Consider the following 24,006-nt stretch of genomic DNA (forward strand, 5'->3'; position numbering starts at 1 on the left):
ATTTAGGTCAGAGGATGGATCTTGGAAATACTCGGGAAGTCTTCCTCTTCCCATATACCCCCACCCCTGAGTGAGGATAAGTTTATATCCTTGTGAAAAATCAGAAAATGTCACCTCTGTTTTTCTTTTTTCTGTACTCCACTTTCACTTTTCTAGTTGTCATTTTATTGTCATGCTGGTTTCTAATAAAGAATAGGAGTTTTAAAATTTCATAGAAGTATTCAGTTTCTCATTATAAGCTTCCAAATTGCAAGTATGTTATAGAACTTATAGGATTAAACCACAGTCTTGTTATAGATTTTTAAAAATTGCAGTCAGATGGTAAAGAAGTTTTTGGGTTTTATAGTCTGCTTTATAACTTTTTTAATTGTACTTGAGTTAAATGGGTCTGGGAAGAAGTTCAGCCTGCTTCTTTAATAATAGAATTTAATGACCTTGTGAGGATTTTATTCTTTTGTTGTTGTTCATTCAGGAGCTGCCTATTGTCAGTTTATGGACATGCTGTTCCCTGGCTCCATTGCTTTGAAGAAAGTGAAATTCCAAGCTAAGTTAGAACATGAATACATCCAGAACTTCAAAATACTGCAAGCAGGTTTTAAGAGAATGGGTGTTGACAAAGTAAGTAAATTTTATTCTTTTATTTAGTTTGTTAACTAATGATTGTTACTGCGGATACAGATGCTAACCCTATGACTTGGGGGTTTTTCTTTTCTTTTCTCAATTTTATAGTTATCTTTTCTCCAGATACACCGAATTTACTGGAAACAAAATTTCCCTCTGTCCCTAATCCCCAGACCCTTGTTGTCTTCTTTCTTCATTGTCTGAAGTTGGTAGTTATCTGGAAGAGTCAATCTGTAAATCTGTACCAGTGTTTGTTTTTTTTTTTTAATATTGTTTAATTTCTGTTGGTCTGAGGTTTAAGTCTCTTAATCTCTGGATTTATTTCTGTGAAGCATACCGTATGTAGAAATAAGTATTGTCATAGAGAAGATTCTAGAAATAGCTGTGTTCTCAAGTACTAGGAGGATCCCTGCTGGGTGCTAGAAAACTCCCTCCTGCTTATTGAAGGGTTATTTGAAGATACCAGAAACATGGTCCACTAGGCCTGACTAGGGCAAATATCACCTTTCTTTGAGTAGATAATAGATTGCAAAATTAAGCAGCTTTTTTTTTCCCCTTTTATCCTTTTAATAAGCCATTTTTGGGGCAATATTTTAGTAAAGCTTATAATCACCCCCTAATTATCTTGCTGATAAATCTGGTTTTATTTACTTTGAAGTCAGTCTTATTTTATTTTAGTTGCGTTTTTTCTCTGCACAATATATAAAATACACATTTGTATTTTAAGAATACTATTTAGATGCCAGACATAGTTTAAACTGCAGTCATTTTTTCTTTTTATGAATTTAAAATTTCCTTTTTTGAATATGGAAAATTTAAAAAGTATACAAAAGTAGAATCATGAAATGATTCCCCATGTACCCCAAAGACTATCACCTCATAGCCAGTTTTGTTTCATTTATACCCCTACTCCATCCCTTGTGCTTCTAGGGACTTTGTTCCTGCCTCTAAAATATTTTTTTCTCCTTTTGACAGAGCTATATACTGTTGAATGTACATGTTTGATGCTTGCCAAAAGTCTCTAGCTTTGGACTAACAGTCTTGATTTTTCTCTGCAGATAATTCCTGTGGACAAATTAGTGAAAGGAAAGTTTCAGGACAATTTTGAATTTGTTCAGTGGTTCAAGAAGTTTTTTGATGCAAACTATGATGGAAAAGACTATGATCCTGTAGCTGCTAGACAAGGTCAAGAAACGGCAGTGGCTCCCTCCCTTGTTGCTCCAGCTCTCAATAAACCAAAGAAACCTCTCAGCTCCAGCAGTGCAGGTAAAAAGAAAAAAAAAATCACTGTTTGCTTATAACAGTAATCCAGATATTCATTGATTGATTGATTCATTCAATCCAACATTCTACGAGAATTTATTGAGTAGCCATAGGTTCTGCCTTTACAGAGCATAATCCCAGCCTGCCTCTTCCTTTCAGGGCAGTGTGGCTATGTGGCAAAAGCATGGATTCTGGCATCAGTCCATCCTGTGTTTGTTCCTAAATCTCTGTGGCCCTATGTAACCCACTTTACCTCTGCCCCCACAGTTTCCTCCTCTATAAACTGGGAATTTTAATGCTTTCCTAGAGGGTTCTTTTGAAGCCTGAGTGAGTTACTGTATGCAGTTTTGCCAAGGCTCTTTAGTTGTATTGAATAAAAATCCTCACATAAAGGAAGAGCTTTAATTTGAATACAATGGCAGTTGCAAAACCCTAGGTTGGGAAGTTACAGCCAGGTCTGAACTCCCAGGAACTGAAGGAGGTTTTGGGTCTCAGGGATGCTCTTGCTGTCTGCATCACCATGCTTTCTGTGCTCCCTCTGCCCTTCCTAGCATTAGCTGGCTTTGGCTTCTTATTAAGTTAGCAAGGTCTAGAAATCAGGGAGGCTGTTTTTAGAGACCATCTCTAAAAGATCTTACATTATTATATTCCAAAATGTGTTTGCAATACTATATTCATAGACCATTTGTATGTTTTGGGTCAGGGTAGATGTTTGAAAAATGCAAAGTAATTCTTCCTTTTCCACAAGGTGGCAAGAATATTAGTTAAGGTCTCATGGTACCTTGAGAGAGGTTGATCAAATAGATAGAGGGGGATATTGAGTCCTTTTTAATTTTTAACAGCATTATCAAGATATGTAATTCACATAGCATATAATTCACCCACCTAAAGTGTATAATTCAACTGTTTTTAGTACATTAACCGAGTCTTGCAACCATCACCACAATCAACTTTAGAACATTTTTATCACCTAAAAAAAAATTCCCATGCCCATTAGCAGTCATTTCTCATTTCCTTTGAATCTCTCCTCCTATCCCCAGCCCTAGGCAATCACTAGTTCGTTTTCTCTCTCTTTATATTTCCTATTCTGGACATGACATTTCATATAAATATGTGGTCATTTGTGACAGGCTTTTTTTCATTTAGCATGTTTTCAAACTTCATCTATGCTGTAGTATGTGTTAATACTTCATTCCTTCTTTTTTATTTTTAAATTTTTATTTTAATAGCATATATACAACTTAAAATTTCCCTTTTTAACTACATTCAGATATATAATTTAGTAGTGTTAATTACATTAAGTGTTGTGCTATCATCACTATCATCCAAGACCAAAACTTCATTCCTTTTTTTGCCAAATAATATTCCAGTGTAAGGATATGGCACATTTTATTTATCTGTTCATGAGTTGATGGGCATTTGGGTTGTTTCCTCTTTTTTGGATGTTACGAGTAATACTTCTAAGAATATTCATGTCTAAGTTTTAGTGTGTACATACATTTTCATTTCTCTTGGGTATATACACAGAAGTGGAATTGCTGGGTTGTATGATAACTTTGCTTAACCTTTTGGGGAACTGTCTGAGTGTTTTCCAGAGTGGCTGCACCATTCCATTTTACATTCTCACCAGCAGCGTCTGAGGGTTTCAGTTTCTCCAGAAATTGAGGGCTTTTATTTTTCAGCTTTTAAAAATGAGGAGCTGTATAGATAACCAGGTACATTTCATGTTTCAGATGTTGCTAACAATTGAGTTGAGACTTGGATTAAGCATTTAGTCCTCTGGATAAGCATATACTAGGGAAAGCCATCCAGAGGAAATATCTGTTACTGTGGGTGAAAGGCCTTACAGTCATTGAGTTTGGGGTGTCAAGAAGATCAGATATTTCAAAGCCTGGCATATAGCACAAGCTTTACAAAATAATTGCTGAATATATGAATAAAATTGTGACTAATACATTAACTTTTTTTTTTTTTTCTCGTTGTAGTTTCTAAAATTTATTTAATTGTATTTGAGAAATTGTAGGTTTATAGAAAAATCATGCAAAAAATACAGAGTTCCCACACACACCCCCCTACATATTCCCTATTAACACTTTACATTAATGAGATACCTTTTAATACATTAACTTTTAAGGGAGGGCACTCTTGATTATTTTAACTTATAGATAAGTTGGTCCCTTTACTACTTTTTCCTTGTCTTTGCCTGCCTTTGGTTTAGTACTAGAGAAGTCTGTAAGTACTAATAAGTTGGGTGCTTTTCTTTAAACCCTTTTAAATACCTTCTAAAAGGTAAGCAAAGATGTGGGCTTTGAAGTAATTAGTGGTAAAAGCAGACTCTACCACCCCTATGGATTCCTTCCACCTTTATCAAGGAGCCTGAAGTTAAGAGTTAGGCATCATTTTACTTTCTAGATGGAGAACCATGGATACCTGGCAGTAGCAGAGCCTGTGAGCTCACTTCTGGCATGAATTTTCACTTTAGACATGGAGTGCCCACTCACAACCTCTGTACAGCTGCAGCTGCCCTATGTGTGGATTTGGTTGGAGCTGGGCTATAGTAGATCATCTGTATGCACCAGAACAACTGTACCTCTTGCAGATGATAATCCTGTTAATGCAGAACAGGAAAGCTGCATGGAAAGATGACAGTCCCAGCACAAAAGATTGTGGCTAAAATTGGTACTTAACTCTGCTGCCAGGATTAGAAACCACTTAAGACAAATTTGAGGTTGTTGCCTTGCCTGCTGGGCTCTTCCTTCAGTGGTTACCTTCACTGAACACCTGTGGAAGGCAGTTTGTCACAGCCTCCTTTGTCATCTTGTGAATTCTTTCTTCCTCTTTGAAATTTCTCACCTCAAAAAACCTCTCCTCCTTTCTCAGCTCCACAGAGGCCCATTTCAACACAGAGAACTACTGCAACGCCTAAGGCTGGCCCAGGTGTGGTGAGAAAGAATCCTGGTGTGGGCAATGGGGAAGATGAAGCAGCTGAATTGATGCAGCAGGTAGGCAACTCCTGTGTCCAAGAGGCGCTTCAGGGGAAAGGATACTTTCTGCACTGGCCAAGGGAGGTTAGTCTGTGGTCTGCTTGCCAGGGCAGCCCTTGTACTCGTGTGAGCACTGCAGGGAGCATGAACATATATGTGGAGGCGGAGGAGGAGAGTTCAGGCATTTCTGAAACTTATTAGTTTGACAGAAACCTATGTCTGTTTGGAAATTTGCCCACAGTCTACAATCCTGATGGATGTTTCTGGAGCGCAGTCAAGGTTTTGTGGGATTCCAGAGAATGTCTCTTGGATTTTGGCTCTTAGAAAAGGTAAAGGATGGTTCTCCTTCTAAATAATAATAATAAAAAATCATTTCACAGTCTCTGTGCTGAATCCTAGGGTCACTGGAGGTTTGAGTTGGGAGTGAAACTGGGATGAGAAGCCTATTGCTATTCTGTTCTTACTAGTTCAGTAATGTGAAATACCTTGCTTCTTTAGGATTAGTTAAATAATCATAAGGTACTTGTCAGAGGTCTCTGTGGATCAGAACAGATTTTAGACTTAGAAATTTTTTCCTTAATCTTTATGGTGGTTTTTGCTTGCTTTTGGATGATTCTCTTAATTCCAGTTTTTAAGGATATTCCTTGATTTCATTGAAGTTTAGATTGAACCTTTTTACTTTCCTGAAAGCCAAGTCCTAAAAACTGGGGGAAATGACCCCAGTTTAATCCAGTGACTCTTGGGACTCAGATCTGTGCTCCTGAGAAACTGGGAACACAAGAGTCTGTCCAAAGAACACCTCTCCCCGTCCTTCTCCCCCATTCTTTCTTTTTTTTTTTTTTTTTTTTTGCTAGTTCCCCTACATTCTACATTATAAACCATTTGTTTTACATTTTTCAAAGTTCACATTAGTGGTAGCATATAATATTTCTCTTTTTGTGCCTGGCTTATTTCGCTCAGCATTATGTCTTCAAGGTTCATCCATGTTGTCATATGTTTCACGAGATCGTTCCTTCTTACTGCCGCGTAGTGTTCCATCGTGTGTATATACCACATTTTATTTATCCACTCATCTGTTGAAGGACATTTGGGTTGTTTCCATCTCTTGGCAATTGTGAATAATGCTGCTATGAACATTGGCGTGCAGATATCTGTTTGTGTCACTGCTTTCCGACCTTCCGGGTATATACCGAGAAGTGTAATCGCTGGATCGAATGGTAACTCTATATCTAGTTTTCTAAGGAACTGCCAGACTGACTTCCAGAGTGGCTGAACCATTATACAGTCCCACCAACAATGAATAAGAATTCCAATTTCTCCACATCCCCTCCAGCATTTGTAGTTTCCTGTTTGTTTAATGGCAGCCATTCTAATCGGTGTTAGATGGTATCTCATTGTGGTTTTAATTTGCATCTCTAATAGCTAGTGAAGCTGAACATTTTTTCATGTGTTTCTTGGCCATTTGTATTTCCTCTTCAGAGAACTGTCTTTTCATATCTTTGGCCCATTTTATAATTGGGCTGTCTGTACTATTGTCATTGAGTTGTAGGATTTCTTTATATATGCAAGATATCAGTCTTTTGTCAGATACATGGTTTCCAAAAATTTTTTCCCATTGAGTTGGCTGCCTCTTTACCTTTTTGAGAAATTCCTTTGAGGTGCAGAAACTTCTAAGCTTGAGGAGTTCCCATTTATCTATTTTCTCTTTTGTTGCTTGTGCTTTGGGTGTAAAGTCTAGGAAGTGGCCGCCTAATACAAGGTCTTGAAGATGTTTTCCTACATTATCTTCTAGGAGTTTTATGGTACTTTCTTTTACATTGAGATCTTTGGTCCATTTTGAGTTAATTTTTGTGTAGGGGGTGAGGTAGGGGTCCTCTTTCATTCTTTTGGATATGGATATCCAACTCTCCCAGCCCCATTTGTTGAAAAGACCATTATGACTCAGGTCAGTGACTTTGGGGGCCTTATCAAAGATCAGTCGGCCATAGAGCTGAGGGTCTATCTCTGAATTCTCAATTCGATTCCATTGATCTATATGTCTATCTTTGTGCCAGTACCATGCTGTTTTGGCAACTGTGGCTTTATAATAAGCTTCAAAGTCAGGGAGTGTAAGTCCTCCCAGTTTGTTTTTCTTTTTTAGAGTGTCTTTAGCAATTCAAGGCATCTTCCCTTTCCAAATAAATTTGATAACTAGCTTTTCCAAGTCTGCAAAGTAGGTTCTTGGAATTTTGATTGGGATTACATTGAATCTGTAGATGAGTTTGGGTAGAATTGACATCTTAATGACATTTAGCCTTCCTATCCATGAACATGGAATATTTTTCCATCTTTTAAGGTCCCCTTCTGTTTCTTTTAGTAGAGTTATATAGTTTTCTTTGTATAGGTCTTTTACATCTTTGGTTAAGTTGATTCCTAGGTACTTGATTTTTTTAGTTGCTATTGAAAATGGTCTCTTTTTCTTGAGTGTCTCTTCAGTTTGTTCATTTCTAGCATATAGAAACATTACTGACTTATGTGCATTAATCTTGTATCCCGCTACTTTGCTAAATTTGTTTATTAGCTCTAGTAGCTGTATCGTCGATTTCTCAGGGTTTTCTAGATATAAGATCATATCATCTGCAAACAATGACAGTTTTACTTCTTCTTTTCCAATTTGGATGCCTTTTATTTCTTTGTCTTGCCGGATTGCCCTGGCTAGCACTTCCAGCACAATGTTGAATAACAGTGGTGACAGCGGGCATCCTTGTCTTGTTCCTGATCTTAGAGGGAAGGCTTTCAGTCTCTCACCATTGAGTACTATGCTGGCTGTGGGTTTTTCATATATGCTCTTTATCATGTTGAGGAAGTTTCCTTCAGTTCCTACCTTTTGAAGTGTTTTTATCAAAAAGGGATGTTGGATTTTGTCAAATGCTTTTTCAGCATCTATTGAGATGATCAATTGATTTTTCCCTTTTGACTTGTTAATGTGTTGTAATACATTGATTGATTTTCTTATGTTGAACCATCCTTGCATGCCTGGAATGAACCCCATTTGGTCATGGTGTATGATTTTTTTAATGTGTCTTTGGATTTGATTTGCAAGTATTTTGTTGAGGATTTTTGCATCTATATTCATTAGGGAGATTGGCCGGTAGTTTTCCTTTTTTGTAGCATCTTTGCCTGGTTCTGGTATTAGATTGATGTTAGCTTCATAAAATGAGTTAGGTAGTGTTCCATTTTCTTCAGTGTTTTGAAAGAGTTTGAGTAAGATTGGTGTCAGTTCTTTCTGGAAAGTTTGGTAGAATTCCACTGTGAAGCCATCTGGCCCTGGGCATTTATTTGTGGGAAGATTTTTGATGACTGATTGGATCTCTTTGCTTGTGATGGGTTGGTTGAGGTCTTCTATTTCTTCTCTGGTCAGTCTAGGTTGTTCATATGTTTCCAGGAAATTGTCCATTTCTTCTACATTATCCAGTTTGTTGCCATACAGTTGTTCATAATATCCTCTTATAGTTTTTTTAATTTCTTCAGGATCTGCAGTTATGTCACCTTTTTCATTCATTATTTTGTTTATATGGGTCTTCTCTCTTTTTGATTTTGTCAGTCTAGCTAGGGTCTTGTCAATCTTGTTGATCTTTTCAAAGAACCAACTCTTGGTGATATTTATCCTCTCTGTTGTTTTTTTGTTCTCTATGTCATTTATTTCTGCTTTAATCCTTGTTATTTCTTTTCTTCTACTGGGTTTAGGATTGGTTTGCTGTTCATTTTCTAGCTTCTTCAGTTGATCCATTAGTTCTTTGATTTTGGCTCTTTCTTCCTTTTTAATATATGCATTTAGTGCTATAAATTTCCCCCTTAGCACTGCTTTTGCTGCATCCCATAGGTTTTGGTATGTTGTGTTCTCAATTTCATTTGTCTCTATATATATTTAGCAATTTCTCTTGTTATTTCTTCTTTAACCCACTGATTGTTTAGGAGTGTGTTGTTTAACCTCCAGGTGTTTGTGAATTTTCTAAGTCTCTGATGGTTATTGACTTCTAATTGTATTCCATTGTGGTCAGAGAATGTGCTTTGAATAATTTCAATCTTTTTAAATTTATTGAGGCTTGTTTTATGTCCCAGCATATGATCTATTCTGGAGAAAGTTCCGTGAGCACTAGAAAAGTATGTGTATCCTGGTGATTTGGGATGTAATGTCCTGTATATGTCTGTTAAATCTAATTCATTTATCAGATTGTTTAGGTTTTCAATTTCCTTATTGGTCTTCTGTCTGGTTGATCTATCTATAGGAGAGAGTGATGTGTTGAAGTCTCCCACAATTATTGTGGAAACATCAATTGCTTCCTTTAGTTTTGCCAGTGTTTCTCTCATGTATTTTGTGGCACCTTGGTTGGGTGCATAGACATTTACGATTGTTATTTCTTCTTGCTGAATTGCCCCTTTTATTAGTACGTAGTGGCCTTCTTTGTCTCTCAAAACATCCCTGCATTTGAAGTCTATTTTATCTGAGATTAATATTGCTACACCTGCTTTCTTTTGGCTGTAGCTTGCATGAAATATTTTTTTCCATCCTTTCACTTTCAGTTTCTTTGTGTCCCTGTGTCTAAGATGAGTCTCTTGTATGCAACATATTGATGGTTCATTTTTTTTGATCCATTCTGCGAATCTATATCTTTTAATTGGGGAGTTTAATCCATTTACATTCAACGTTATAACCGTGAAGGCATTTCTTGAATCAGCCATCTTATCCTTTGGTTTATGTTTGTCATATTTTTCCCCTCTGTCTATTAATATCCTTTATTGTACCCATACCGAATCTCTTTAGTACTGAACCTTTCTCCAAGTCTCTCTGTCCTTTCTTTGTTTCTCTGTCTGTAGGGCTCCCTTGAGTGTCTCCAGTAGGGCAGGTCTCTTGTTAGCAAATTCTCTCAGCATTTGTTTGTCTGTGAAAAATTTAAGCTCTCCCTCAAATTTGAAGGAGAGCTTTGCTGGATAAAGTATTCTTGGCTGGAAATTTTTCTCACTCAGAATTTTAAATATATCGTGCCACTGCCTTCTTGCCTCCATGGTGGCTGCTGAGTAGTCACTACTTAGTCTTATGCTGTTTCCTTTGTATGTGGTGAATTGCTTTTCTCTTGCTGCTTTCAGAACTTGCTCCTTCTCTTCCGTGTTTGACAGTGTGATCAGTATATGTCTCGGAGTGGGTTTATTTGGATTTATTCTATTTGGAGTTCGCTGAGCATTTATGATTTGTATATTTATGTTGTTTAGAAGATTTGGGAAGTTTTCCCCAACAATTTCTTTGAATACTCTTCCTAGACCTTTACCCTTTTCTTCCCCTTCTGGGACACCAATGAGTCTTATATTCGGACGTTTCATATTATCTATCATATCCCTGAGGTCCATTTCGAGTTTTTCAATTTTTTTCCCCATTCTTTCTTTTATGCTTTCATTTTCCATTCTGTCATCTTCCAGGTCACTGATTCGTTGTTCAACTTCCTCTAGTCTTGTACTATGAGTGTCCAGAATCTTTTTAATTTGGTCAACAGTTCTTTAATTTCCATAAGATCATCCATTTTTTTATTTAGTCTTGCAGTGTCTTCTTTATGCTCTTCTAGGGTCTTCTTGATTTCCTTTGTATCCCGTACTATGGTCTCATTATTCATCTTTAGTTCTTTGAGTAGCTGCTCTAGGTGCTGTGTCTCTTCTGGTCTTTTGATTTGGGTGCTTGGGTTTGTGTTATCCATATCGTCTGGTTTTTTCATATGCTTTATAATTTTCTGTTGTTTTTGGCCTCGTGGCATTTGCTGAACTTGATAGGGTTCTTTTAGGACTTGTAGACCAATTGAAGTCCTTATCTCTAATTTATCAGATCTACAGCTTCGTGGAGTACACTTTCTCTAACTAACCAGCAGGTGGCGTCCACGAGCCACCTGTTCTGCACAAGCCAGTTCTCCCCTGCTTAGCCTTTCTGGTGAGTGGGGGAGTGAGTCTTGTGGGGTCCAATTGGTGTACCAAGCTTGCGTGTGTAGTTTGTGTTGCCTGCCCTATATATGGGGCGTGTTTCTGGGCAGTCAGGGAGGGGGGGTGGCCCTAACAATCGAATCTCCCTGGTGATCCCAGAGTTTTAAAGCTGCTGCAATAGTGTAATCCTTCAGTTCAGTCCTGCCACAGTTTGTCTCTGCCACTGACCCACAAGTCCTTGGTATTGGCATATGGCTCCTGAGACTTGCAAGTGAGCCCCTCTTCCAGGCTGTGCACCCCGGGTCCTCTGTTGAGGGATGACTGTGCTATGTCACAGGTGAGTGCCATCCCCCCAGGGCAGTTCTGGGCTGCTGGGCTGTGTAGGGAGGCTCCCAGTCTGCTGAAATGATGGCCGAATGGGGCTTTGTTAATTCACACTGCTCCACCTTCCCAACTCTGGGACAATCAGCTGAGGTTGCAGGGAAGGCTAATTTCCACGCCCAGTTTTGTGGTGTGTGCCTGTTATTTGAAGCACTTCCGTCACACTGGGTTGTCTGGGGCAGCTCTGGGCTATGGGGCTGGCGATGGGCAGGAGTGTTTCCTGTCCACCAGGATGATGGCTGTGAGCGGACACCCCCCTTTTCTTGGGAAGTTGTGGTGTTTAGTGAATTTTCTCAGCCACTGGATTATTGCCTTTTGTCTCAGAGGTCTCTTAGTTCTGCTCTTGACTTGACCTGCCCAAATTGCAAGTCTTTGAAGCTTTCTGTATTGGGCTTCTTAGAGTAATTGTTTTCGAAAAAGAAAAAAGGATTAAAAAAAAAAAAGGGGCCCTCCTCAGAGATCTAATGGGTTATTGAAATGCTAAGAGACAAAGCAACCAGGGCCATTAAGGAAAGGTCCACAGGGCTGAGAGATCAGCTTTTCTTCGGGATTTGCATATGCGCCTCAGGGCCTGTGCTCTGCCCTTCCCCTTTCTATGTTCACCAGAACTCCAAAAATCCTCCGCTTCTATTTTGGAGTTTTTCGTGTTGTTTTTTTTGTATGCCTGTCTCCTCTGTGCTGGGCTGGCTGCTCTCAGATTCTCTGGTGTCTGGTCTCAGTCTATGTATGGTTGGAGTTTGGATCAGTAGAATGAGTTTCCGATAAGGGCTGCCACTGCAGTTCTCCCTTCTCCTTCCCGGAGCTGACAGCCCCTCCTCCCACGGGACTGAGCCTGGCAGGGAGGGGCGCGGGTCCCCTGGCCGCAAAAACTTACAGATTTCGCTGATCTCAGCAGTTCCACGTTTTCATGAGTGTTGTATGAAGTATGCCCAAAGTCAGATTGCTCTGTGGTGTCTAGTCCACGGAGTTCCTGGCTTTCTACCTACTTTCCTGGAGGAGTAAGCAACTGTGAGGATGCATGAATCCAAATTCTGTAGCGCAGGCAGCATACTGGCAACTCCAATGAAGATGTTCGATGAACTCCTCAGGAAATGAACAGGCACCTTTGACAAACTCCTCAGGAAACGCTTTGCTGGTTAGCTGACTCCCCCATTCTTTCATTTGTGTGTGCCCCCATGGTCTTTGGGCCCTAGGTGTGTTGATGACTAGATCAGCATCCCGTAGTTTAGCTGACTTGAGCATCCTCTGGGCACCTTCACTGGGAGTACAGGAGTCCTAGATAGAATAAGGAGACTTCCTTATTTTATTTTATTTTTAAAATACAGTTTTATTGAGATATATTCACATACCCTACAGTCATCCACAGTGTACAGTCATTCACAGTACCATCATATAGTTGTGCATTCATCACCAGAATCAATTTTTGAACCTTTTCCTTACTCCAAAAAATAAAATAAATAATATCCTCAACATTCCATCCCACCCTATTTTTCGTTTAATTTTTGTCCCCATTTTTCTACTCATCTGGCCATACACTGGAAAGAGGGAATGTGAGCCACAAGGTTTTCACAATTAAACAGTCATGCCGTGTAAGCCACATAGTTATACAATCTTCTTCAAGAATCAAGACTACTGGGTTGCAGTTCGATTCAGCTTTAGGTATTTCCCTCTAGCCATTCCAACACCCTAAAAACTAAGAAGGGATATCTGTATAGTGCATAAGAATACCCTCCAGAGTGATATTTTGACTCCATTTGAAATCTCTCAGCCACTGAAACTGTATTTCATTTTGCTTCCTCCTTTTCGTCAAGAAGATTTGGGAGACTTCCTTGTAACTGTGTTTTGAGGAATGGATGTACACAGGAAGCAGTGTCCGAGAAAAATAGGTGGCCACTGAGTTGATTTTGTGCTCCCCAGGAGAGGATGCACAAGGTTCTGTAGGACTGCTGCTGTTCTCTCAGCTCTGTCCTTTGTGAGGGAGCACAGGCTTTGAATTGCATAAATTTGGGGATTGTCCTGGCTTCTACCTGAGGCAAGTCAGGTAACCTCTTAGAAGCTATTGCTTTATATGTGAAGTGGGGCTAATCCTTTGCTTCCAGTAATTGTGCAGATTACTTGAGCTGATGGATGTCAATTGCCTGGAATGGTGTTTGGTACCAACATCATTGGGATAAATGGTGGGATAAATGGGAGTTACGCTTTTTGGGGATTTTATCTGTGATTTTGATAGAGTAGAATAGGGAGCAAAAGTCTTGTATATGAAATAAAATATTTCATACAATAATTTTTTCTTAACAAAAATAGCTAAAATTTTAATTTCACTTTTGCAGCAACCCTGTGAGGTTTTATAAATGAGGACAGTTTGGGATTTGTACAGGCTTACCTGGCTCCAGAGCCTAGGTCAGTCACTGCTGAATGGCGAATTGAATGGAGGAGGTTGTGTGACTTATCTAAGGTAATAGAGAAGGTTCTTCTTTTCCTTGCACCCACCACATGTGGCTTATGGCTACTGTATTGGCCAGTGCACATCCAAAACATTCTTGTTACACTTTTTAGGAGTATAGCTATTACTTTAAGAGAAGAGTCTGAGAATAACTTGATTACTAGCAACCTCATAAACAAGCATTTAGAGGAATGCCGGGTGAAAGCCAGTGATCTAGTACATATTGAGTGTTTATTGTGGGAATAGCAGTTTACTAAGTTTTACAGAATGATACCAAAGAAAGACACTGTTCTTGTGGTTTGAGTTTGTGGGCTTGTTGAGGAAGTAAGACTAAAATTTAACACAGTGGCTCTCTGGTGACTTATGAGTTAAGTGAATTTTTTTTCTTAATTTTATTGTGCTATGAAAAACTTGCCATTTTACCATTTTTAAGTGTACAATTCAGTGGCATTAATGCATTATTTTTTTTTGTTTGTTCTTATATATTTTTTATTGAGATTGTTCACATACCATACAACTATCCAAAGATCCAAAGAGTACAGTTACCCATGATACCATCATACAGCTCTGCATCCATCACACAAATTTTTTTTTTTCAATTTTTAGCACATTTTCATTGTTTCAGAAAAGAAAGAAAGACAAAAAAGGAAACTCAAATCCTCCCATACCCCTAACCACCAACCCCCTCCATTATTGATTCATAGTTTTGGTAATGCATTATCTTTTGATTTCTTAATGTATTATTCTTGAGGAATTTATCCGTTGCAGAGAACAGATAGTTTGGTAGCAGATGTATGCCTATACATAGTTGGTGCCTAAAAACCAAGGAGTTGCCTAGACATTTAGGCAGGAAGTCACAAGGTGTTCCTTCCCCTGCAAGAATGCTGCTTTGGCCTCATGGGTGGGATCCAGAAGGTTGGATATCTGTTTTGGTGTCCTTTATTTGTAGGCCAGAGAAGTTTTTAGTGGGTTTGTGTGAGTGGCATTAGTAAAACATGGGTGTCCAGGTTAACTCCAGTCTAGCATTCTTTTTTAGGCTTTTTCTGACTTTCCTTTCCTCCTCTAACACTAATCCTACCAGGCACATGGTTAGAAGGCCTCTTCCGTGCCTCTTGGATTGTGGAACTAAAGCTCAGAGGTAGCTTCTTCCTACGGCTGGGGTTGGTCAACTCTTTTTCCTTCTATACCCCTCTCATTTCCTACTTTTGGGCTAGTTGGTAGTTTAAGGAAAGGCATGAAGCAGCAGCAAGAGCAAGGGTGGGGAGAATAGGGGAAATAGATGATTTAGCTTTACTGGCCACCAGGTGATGATAGTACTTTATTGACGTTTTATTTTTAATAGTGATTTCTGTGGTTGATAAATTAGTGAAAGGTGGTCTAGAATCTTGACTCTAGTTTAGTCTGTTCAAGACTTTGATGATGAACTTTTAGTTAGGTCTTCGGCAGAATGGGTCCTGGTGGTCCCAGTCACCTGCCCTTCGATGTCTGGGTGCTTCTTGACTTCAGGTTATGAAGTGGGAACTTCCTTTCACCCTGGGACAGGATTTGATCCTCTTTGTTGTGTCTGGCTTCTTTACTGGGCTAAGAGCTTGTTTGCTGTAGTTTTAGCAGCTTATGTTCAGAAGGTTGGACTAGATAATTTCCCTAGTGCCTTTAGGCACTCAGATTTCCTTGCTACACAAACTGTTCTCAGCTGCTGCCTCTTTGATTTCCTGGCTTAGATCTCAAAGCTGCTCTGTGGGCCCTAGCTTTTGTAACCCTCTTGTGAGGGTTTTATGTCTCACTGTATGCCATGTAATTTGCTTTCAGTAAGAGTTAAATTGAATTCTCTTGTCATAGATATTCATATATTGGAATGAAGATGCACCACGGTTAAAATACATAACAGACTGAGATTTGTTTTGACTTTTATTACTCTTGGCTAAGTAGAGTTCTGGCCTAAGCACTAAGATTTATTTCTTCATAGCCCCTCTGTGGGAATTACTGCCCCTCCTTGGAGGATCCTGTGGCATGCATGGTAAGCCGATGAGATGCTCTGTGGAGCTAGCAGTGGAATGTGGTTGCCTGTGCTCTCTCCTTCTGCTGCCTTTTCTCCCCTTTGAAGACTCTCTGGGAGAGGGATAGGTACCAGGATGCTCTCCTCAGGGGTTGCTGTTTTTTTTTTTTTTTCCCCTCAAAGAATCCTGGATAACCCCTCCCCCGCCAATTCCAACTATGAGAAAGGAGAGAGAACCTGATAATTTTCCTTGTCCAGGCCTCCATCAGTTCTAGTATTGGCCATCTTTAGATAGTTTTCCCCTTCTGGTTTACCGTTTCTATCCTCCTCCCCTCTTCCTCTTTTTCTGTTGAACTCCACATGCAACCAGACCTGGACTAGACTCACAGTCCCAGTTAGGGACTCAATTTGTGATTGTCCACTACTTTGCCAGACTGGGCTGTGGATTCTCCCCTCCTCCCCCCGCCCCCTCCCCATCCTTTTTCAGTTCCTGAGAAGTTCCTGCATGTTTCAAGATGTAATCTGCCCTTTCTTGGGTGCTATTATAGTCAAACTTGCCATGAACAAGTCCTTATTATTTGGGGCTAAAGAAAATAGACATTAAACTGAAGTTGGTTTGTGTCGGTGTTAAGAGAGTTTGGTCAAAGACTATACCTCCTTTTAGGTTAGAAGTTTGTCTGATATATTACTGGTACACTAATGCCAGGTGTCTTATCCTTTCTAATGTCTTGTGCAGGTCAACGTATTGAAACTTACTGTCGAAGACTTGGAGAAGGAGAGAGATTTCTATTTTGGAAAACTAAGGAACATTGAATTGATTTGTCAGGAGAATGAGGGGGAAAACGATCCTGTATTGCAGAGGATTGTGGACATTCTCTATGCCACAGACGTAAGTGTTGACATGAGGATGTTTTCTTTCCATTTGGCAGCCTAAGGGCAAGTAAATTGATCTGGTTGGTTTGGCAAACTCTTTGCTGATGCTTGTCATATTCCAGTGTAGCATTCATCAAAATACTTCATCTCTGAACCCTCAGAGTCAGCCATAGGGCACCTCTCCCCAGCTTCAGCCTCTGCCTTGATGTCTGTGACCCTTTGAGTAGGACCAGGACAAGGTCAGGTGGCTGCCTTGCCTTGCTTCTGTAGTTTATGGCCATTGATAGATGGTGAGTGCCACAAAATGCTTTTAAACCAGGACCCTCTTCAGCTGGAACTCCTCAGCTTTAAGTGCTGCCTCCATTTTATTAGGGCCCCAGGCATGCCCTGGAGAATGAGGCACAAGGTCCCTTCTTCCCTGCCTCCTGCCCACAGCTGCCGGAGTGTACCTGTGCTCCTCTCCAGAAGCTCACCTGGTTGCCATTCCCTCAGAGTGCTTTGTGGTCAGCTTTCTTTGGATCTGTGTGTATTACACATCATGATATCTGGGATGACTGATTTTCCCTAGACTTAGGATTTCATATCTTGATGTGTCTACTGTTTAATGGTCATATTAATTATAATTGCTCCTGCCTGCCTAGCAAGGTCTGTGTGGGGTCAAATTAAGAGTGTATATCTAAGTGTTTTTTAGTTTGTATAGCACTGTACAAATACAAGGAAAAATTAATGTTGTTGTTATCACTGTTCTCTAAACATATCTTGTGAGTTTTGGGGGAATAAGACACATGGCTGAAAAGTTGGTAATTTGTTCAATAAATCCTTAACTTAGGGTTTGCTCTGTACTAGATAATGAAAACAGATGATGATGAAGATAGGGGTCCTGCCAAATAACTTGGTCTAGTCTGAGTATTATTTTAGTGGAGTCACATGTTAAGTAAATTCAGCCATGGAGAGTCAGTTTTTTTTTTTTTTTAAAGATGAATGGTGAAAGGAGAAGCCTGATTTTTATGATACAGTAATATAATTCCTTACAATAAATACAGGCCAGAATGCCCTGGAGTGAGCATGAGGAGAAAGCTGGAATCTGCTCTTTTGTTACATGCTCAGTTTTCCCATGCTGCTAATGTTCAGCCAGTCTTGCTGTTGCAAATGTTTTTGGTAAACACGCCAACTACTTCTGGAGCTCAGCCAAAGGAACGCGTAAAGGAAAAGCTGGCTATGTAGAAATTGTTGAGTGGAGATAGTATAGTGACATTGGAATTTTTAAGAGTAAATTTTCTTTCTTCTTTTAAACAACTTTATTGGGGTATAACCGACATATAATAAACTGCGTATATTTAAATTATACAGTTTGGGTATGAAACGGTATGTATGAAACGAGTGAAATTATTGCCAAAAGGCATTATGGAATCAAGACAATGTGTACATATCCATCACGCCGAAAAGCTTGAGGGTAATTTTGTTTGTGCTTAGTTTTTGCCTTCTGTGAGATGTGATTCCACTGTCTTCAGAAATAAAATATTGGTCCTGTGGCCTTGTGTGATTAAATGCCAGGCATGTGGTAGAGACAGGAAGAACCTTTGACTTTGAGAGGTTAAATATGAGGAAAAGGAACCCACAGTAGAAACTAGTCATTTATTCAACCTTGAATAATAGTTTTCCCTCTCCTTTTCTCCTTTTAGGAAGGCTTTGTGATACCTGATGAAGGGGGCCCCCAGGAGGAACAAGAAGAGTATTAACAGCCTGGACCAGCAGAACAACATCCGAATTCTTCACTCCAAATCATGTGCTTAACTGTAAAATACTCCCTTTTGTTATTCTTAGAGGACTCACTGGTTTCTTTTCATAAGCAAAAAGTACCTCTTCTTAAAAAGTGCACTTTGCAGAAGTTTCACTCGTTTTCCATTAAATATGAGTTAGGAGCTTTTATCTTGTAGCAGAGCAGTATTAACATCTGGTTGGTTCACCTAGGGAACAAAGAGGCTGACCCTGGGGCTCACTGTTTGGTTGCTGGAAACGCTGATTGCTGGAGAAGGTATTTTTATGTAATTCATTGAAGTGGAGACTTCAGTAGAGAAATGGAAAGACTGAATTGAATTTTAAGCTAATGTGAAATCTTGGCAAAGAACGTTTTAATAAATAAATGCCTTAAGAGTATTTAAAAGATGCTTCCATATTTCAAAATATTAAATGTTACATGACAGATTTTGTGTGTTTGACATTGTGTTTAGGAAGGAAGGGCCAGACCTTGGAACCTTTGGGACCTGCTGTTCATGAGGCTTTGCAGGACTGTTCGAATAAATGTCGCTCTGTAAAGCCATTTGTTGTCACTGACCAATTGCATCCCTGCAAGAGACGTTTTTACCTGGGTGAATACAGGGTGTGTTTCACCCTGAGATATTTGAGTTGAAGAGCTTGATTTTCATTGATAATTTCTCTAATGATTTTTCCAATTATCCCCCTATTTTCTGTGTATTGTATTTTTTGGGAAATGAGGTGTGTCCAGTTTTTTAATCTAACAGCTACTTATGGGGACTTGCCCACATCTCTGGGATTTAAATGGGGATTTTGTCCCATTTTATTGTCTTTTAAGTTTACATTTCACATGTTTCTCTTCTCTGCTCCCCTTGCCCACTGGGGACTCCTCTATGGCTCCTTAAAGTTCGCTGCTTAGAGTGGCAATACAGCAGGCAGGTGATCATGCTGCAAGTGCTTTCTGGATCTCTGGCAAAGGGAGTGATCAGTGAAGGCCATCGCTACCTTGGATCTTCAAGGTTGGGGTGTTTTCGGTACCTGCTGTCCACAGCTCTCCACTGCTATCAGAATGCTTTGCCAGTGCACTAATCTCTTTGGAGATAAATTTGTTAGTGTATTACTAAATGTTAATTTTCTTTTGCAGAAAATACAGTACCGTGGCTGAATTAATTATTAATATTTAAAAGATTCCATTCCTTAACTCTCCTCATTTGCTTTTGCCCACAGCCTATTCAGTCCCTTTGACAGAATTCTGCAAAATGTGTGTCATCCACTACTGAGATTGTTCAGCCCCTGATATATTTGTATTGATTTGTTTCTGGTGGTAGCTTGTCGTAAAATGTGTGTAGAAAGCAGGTATTTTATGATAAAATTGTTGTGTAGTGCATGCTTTGTGTGGAATTCAGAGGAAAACCCCGATTCAGTGATTAACAATGCCAAAAAAATGCAACTAACTAGCCATTGTTCAAATGACAGTGGTGCTATTTATCTTTTGTGGCCTTTTAGACTTTTGTTGCCCTAAAATTCCATTTTATTGGGAACCCATTTTCCACCTGGTCTTTCTTGACAGGGTTTTTTTCTACTTTAAACAGTTTCTAAATAAAATTCTGTATTTCAAGAGTGTCATGTCTTCTGAAATTTGTCTTGCCCTGGGTATATGCTTTTAGGTTCAAGTGACAATGGTACCTATGCTTCTATCTTAAATTGATCTTATCAGATTCTTCACTTCAAATGTGTTTATTTCTAAGGGTGCTTCCTTTTGTCTTCATTCTTCAGCAATACATTTCTTAGCCTTCACTGTTTTATAGTCTCATATTGCTGTGAGAGGAGTCCTCTCAGAAGCCCAAGGGTTGGCCCAGCTGCCCTGAAGCCTCATCAGGCTTTTCCTCCTGAGAAATGCAGCTACAGTGCTTGGTGGAAGACAGTGGGAGATATTTTTATTTATTTATTTAGTTATTTTCCTGTATATATTTCAAACACAGTGGGCACAGTCTTAATCTATAAAATAATCTGTAATTGTCACCATAGATTTTTTTCCCCTCCCTGTAAAAATTCTGGGCCTTTAGAAATGAGTTCAAAAGGAGATTGCTACCATTTTCAGTATGGAATAAAATTAAATGGGCAGAAGGTAGTTATTTGTATATGGTCTTTGGAGTACCTACCACAACTATGGATACTCTGTAAGCCCTACTTGATGATTTTTGACTAGGGTTATACCCATGTTACTTCCTCTAAAAGTTGATGCTGTGATACCTTCCTTGAAATGTTATGCACCTTCAAAAGAAATTTGACGCCACGTGTATTGGTAATCTACAAGAAGATACCTAAAAGAGGGCATGAAGTTTGTGGAGATAATACTGTTGGGTGATATCAACTGAGAGGTCACTTTGGTAAAGAGTGAAACTATTACTGTATGTACCTTTGACCTAAGTCCACTGATCTGGCTCTTTAGGCTGAGCCACATGCGACTAATGCAGGTTAGGACACTGATGAAGTAAAATTGAATAAGCTGCTTGATTTGCTTGGCCATTTCTATGTTGCATGGAGGATAGGTACTCAGATGGGTTCTCTAGCTAGATTTGGGGTTTAGGATTCACTCATGCTGGTGGTCTTCAAACTGATGGACTTCAGAATCACCTAGTGAGCTTGACACAACAGATTTCCAGAGTCTATCCCCAGAAAATTGAGTCAGCAAATTGAAAATTTGCTGCATTTTAATATGTACCATAGGTAACCTGAGCATGATGTGGGAGTGTGGAGAGAGGCAATTCTGTATACTGTGATCATTTAGAAGCAAGCCAGAATACCCAGCAAAGCCTAGAATTTTGTGAGTAAACATGAAGAGATTGTTTAGAATTGCAAAATAATCTATTAGCAGTTTGGAATTCTACAAGTTGTCTTGTCTTATTTTAATTAATTTCTTCCTTTTTATCAATTTGCTTTCAATTTTTTTTGTTTGTTTTGTTTTTTGTAGTCTGCAGGAACTGTTGGTACAGATGGGAGGCTGGGTGCAGGGATGAGGAAGAAGAGGAATTTATTCCATTTACTGATGTCTTTAGTTTGACTTTCAGTTTTGGCTGTAAAATGAGATGTGGGAAGCTTTTGGTAGGTGAGATTCGGTCCATCATGGTAAGTCTCAACAAATGGCTTTATGATTCTTCCTAATTTTCAGTGGGGCAGAGATGTGTTTCTCAGATGTAGTCTTAATGGATAATTAATAAATTACAGTGTAGATGATTAAGGTTAAATCCAAGGTCAATCATATGAGTGGGTGGACTGAATATATGAAGGGAGCATGTGGCTAGAACCCCTCACATAAACGAGGGAGACAGTGGTGTAGTGGGGAGACCACTGACCAGTTGGAGAACAGTGTTTTCCTCAAGGCCCAGCATCTCAGGTGTGCAGAACACAGCTTTCATTGGCTCAGTGAGGACAATAGTGGATGGTGTTCCCAGGAGCCCTTTCTGGTTCCGAAAAAGACAACAGGATACTGGAGTGAGAAGAGTGGGAGAGTGTAAAATTCAGGCTAAGGTTGCCTTTGGAAGTCAATTTTCATCAGCATGTTGGTTCGAAAAAAAGCACATTGTTTCTAATCAGCTATGTATATCTTGCATGTAGACTTTGGAAAAAGGTCTCTCCAATGTTGAAATCACTTGAGAAGCCTGTCATCCCTACAGAATGTTTGTTTTACTAAAAGTGCTTTTGTTTTTAACTCTAAAAGAGAAGGCATTAACAGGAGAAATAACAAGTGGTTCAGCATGTGTGTTCGGCTTTTTTTCCCACAGGCTGGAAATTACAGGAAGAGTTTTGCTTATATATCTGTCTGTGAATCATCATTTAGTGCAAGAATCTAAATATGTCTGTCAGGGTTTATCCTTACCTAAGCTTGAATGACCTTCAGATTTCTTTCCTCTCTTGCTTGCTTCTTGAAAGTTGTTTTGTTATGTTCATACTTATATTTCTCGTAATGAGGCCCAAATATTTTAAAGTGGTTCTAGTAATCTTAATTTCCAGGGTAACCAAAAGATCAACTGGATTTTAGCATTCTGTTAAGTTTTCTAACTTGACATTGCCTTTTTTTTTTTTTTTTTTGTATGTTATATGTTTTTCTACAAAATGTGAGAGTTAAACATGTATAATTATGTATGATTGCTGTTCTTATTTTGAAGTTTTAAACCCTGCTTGGGAGAATGGAATAAGCTATTTATGGTTTTTGTTTTTGTTTTTGTTTTTGTTTTACAGGTAGTTATAGGCTATCCCAGCTTGCCCCTTTGTGTGCACTCCCCTCCCTGTTAACTCTAAAGGTTGAGAGAGGAAGTTATAACTGTAGGATTCAATGTAGATTGAAATAAAATATTTTAAAAAATTTCCTAAGAACTTTTAACTCTTTGCCTTAGTATCATTTTTTCACTATCTTTAATAAATGTTATTTTATTGGGGGGTGGGGAGGGAAGATGGGTAAGCAGCTGCTAAACCACATTGAGAATCTGCCTTTTGCATGAATCACATTTTTTAAAAATCTTTGGCATTTGAGCCTAGAGTTCTCTTTGACAGTGTGGTGTGGTAAGAAGAGCATTGTTTTAAATGTCAAGTGAGGAGGGGGTGTAGCTCAGTGGTAGAGCACATGCCTCGCATGTGCGAGGTCCCGGGTTCATACCCCGGCTCCTCCAATCGCTCTTCTTCCTCCCCCCACAACAACCTGAAAATGGAATAAAAAAATGTCAAGTGAGCTGGATTGTTGAACTCGGCCAGCTAAAGGTATGATCTTAGTTACTAATGCCCAGGGTCCCTTCCAGTACCAACGTAGCTTCCCTCATGTTTCTTGTTTGAAAAGGAAAAATCTCTTCCTGGCCATCAAACTGCATCTTAAAATTATTGACAAATTATGTAAAACTGAGAAAGAGACACGTTTTAACATCTTAAAATCCAGTAATAAAGCTTGAAAGGACACTTGCTGGGATTGCTGCTAAGTGGGGATACTTAGCCTTCCCTAGAGCAGTTCATTGTAACTATTAATTGCAACCCAGGCCCACTGGGGTAGCTCCCTTGTGGCAGCATCTCTTACTAGGGATCAGAATTTCCTTGGAATTGGCTAGTGATGCCTGAATTAGTCCCAAGTAGGACTTTAACTTTTTTCTAGAATTATTTTTGTGCAGAGGTTTATTTAGGAAATTTTTCTTAATAACATCCTGCCCACTTCTTTTTTTTTTTTTTAATGTTATTGACCATCATATTTTCACTCTTTTTAGATGATGAAAGTTTTCTGAAAATTCCCTTAACTAAAAAGTAGAATGCATCTTAATATTTCCCCTTTTTTCTTCTATGTGTCTTCCCTGGGAGGGAAAAATATATTTATTATGATGGTGCCAGTATATTTTAGGCCATATAAAATATTGATAAAGTTACTAATCAGTGAAGATGGGTGTTAATGAAAATATATTTATATAATTGATTTGTAAATGTGTGTCATTGGAAAAGTGCAGGAACTGCTTTAATTAGAAGTGATGACAATGGATTGGAAAATGAAAGGACTGAACAAAATCACTGGAAAACAAGTCAAATTTTGGGCCATTGGCCTTGACTTAAAACCCTTCTAGTGTTTGATTTAAAAAGCCTTCTGCACCTTTTTTCCCTGCCAGATTTTATTGTGGTAACATACATACAACATAAAATTTCCCATTTTAACCACTTTCAAGAATACAATTCATTGGTATTAATTACATTCATGATGTTGTGCTGCCATTACC

General features: G+C 39.0%; 1 protein-coding gene and 1 non-coding gene across 2 annotated transcripts in view; both read left to right on the forward strand.

Moving 5' to 3' along the window:
* The window catches only part of MAPRE1 (microtubule associated protein RP/EB family member 1), a 40,213-nt gene extending 17,577 nt beyond the window's left edge, over nucleotides 1–22,636 (forward strand). The window contains exons 3-7 of the mRNA XM_037811461.1: nucleotides 473–618; nucleotides 1,680–1,887; nucleotides 4,765–4,886; nucleotides 16,368–16,520; nucleotides 18,187–22,636. Of these exons, the coding sequence (XP_037667389.1) occupies nucleotides 473–618; nucleotides 1,680–1,887; nucleotides 4,765–4,886; nucleotides 16,368–16,520; nucleotides 18,187–18,243 (686 nt within the window). The 3' untranslated portion in view covers nucleotides 18,244–22,636. The remainder of the gene's footprint in view (nucleotides 1–472; nucleotides 619–1,679; nucleotides 1,888–4,764; nucleotides 4,887–16,367; nucleotides 16,521–18,186) is intronic.
* Nucleotides 22,637–22,857: 221 nt separating this feature from the next.
* TRNAA-CGC lies at nucleotides 22,858–22,929 on the forward strand. The gene has a single exon. It is a non-coding gene; the product is annotated as a tRNA-Ala (tRNA).
* Nucleotides 22,930–24,006: the final 1,077 nt, after the last annotated feature.

This window comes from Choloepus didactylus, chromosome 19, assembly GCF_015220235.1.
Source record: "Choloepus didactylus isolate mChoDid1 chromosome 19, mChoDid1.pri, whole genome shotgun sequence".
Taxonomy (NCBI): Eukaryota; Metazoa; Chordata; class Mammalia; order Pilosa; family Megalonychidae; genus Choloepus; species Choloepus didactylus.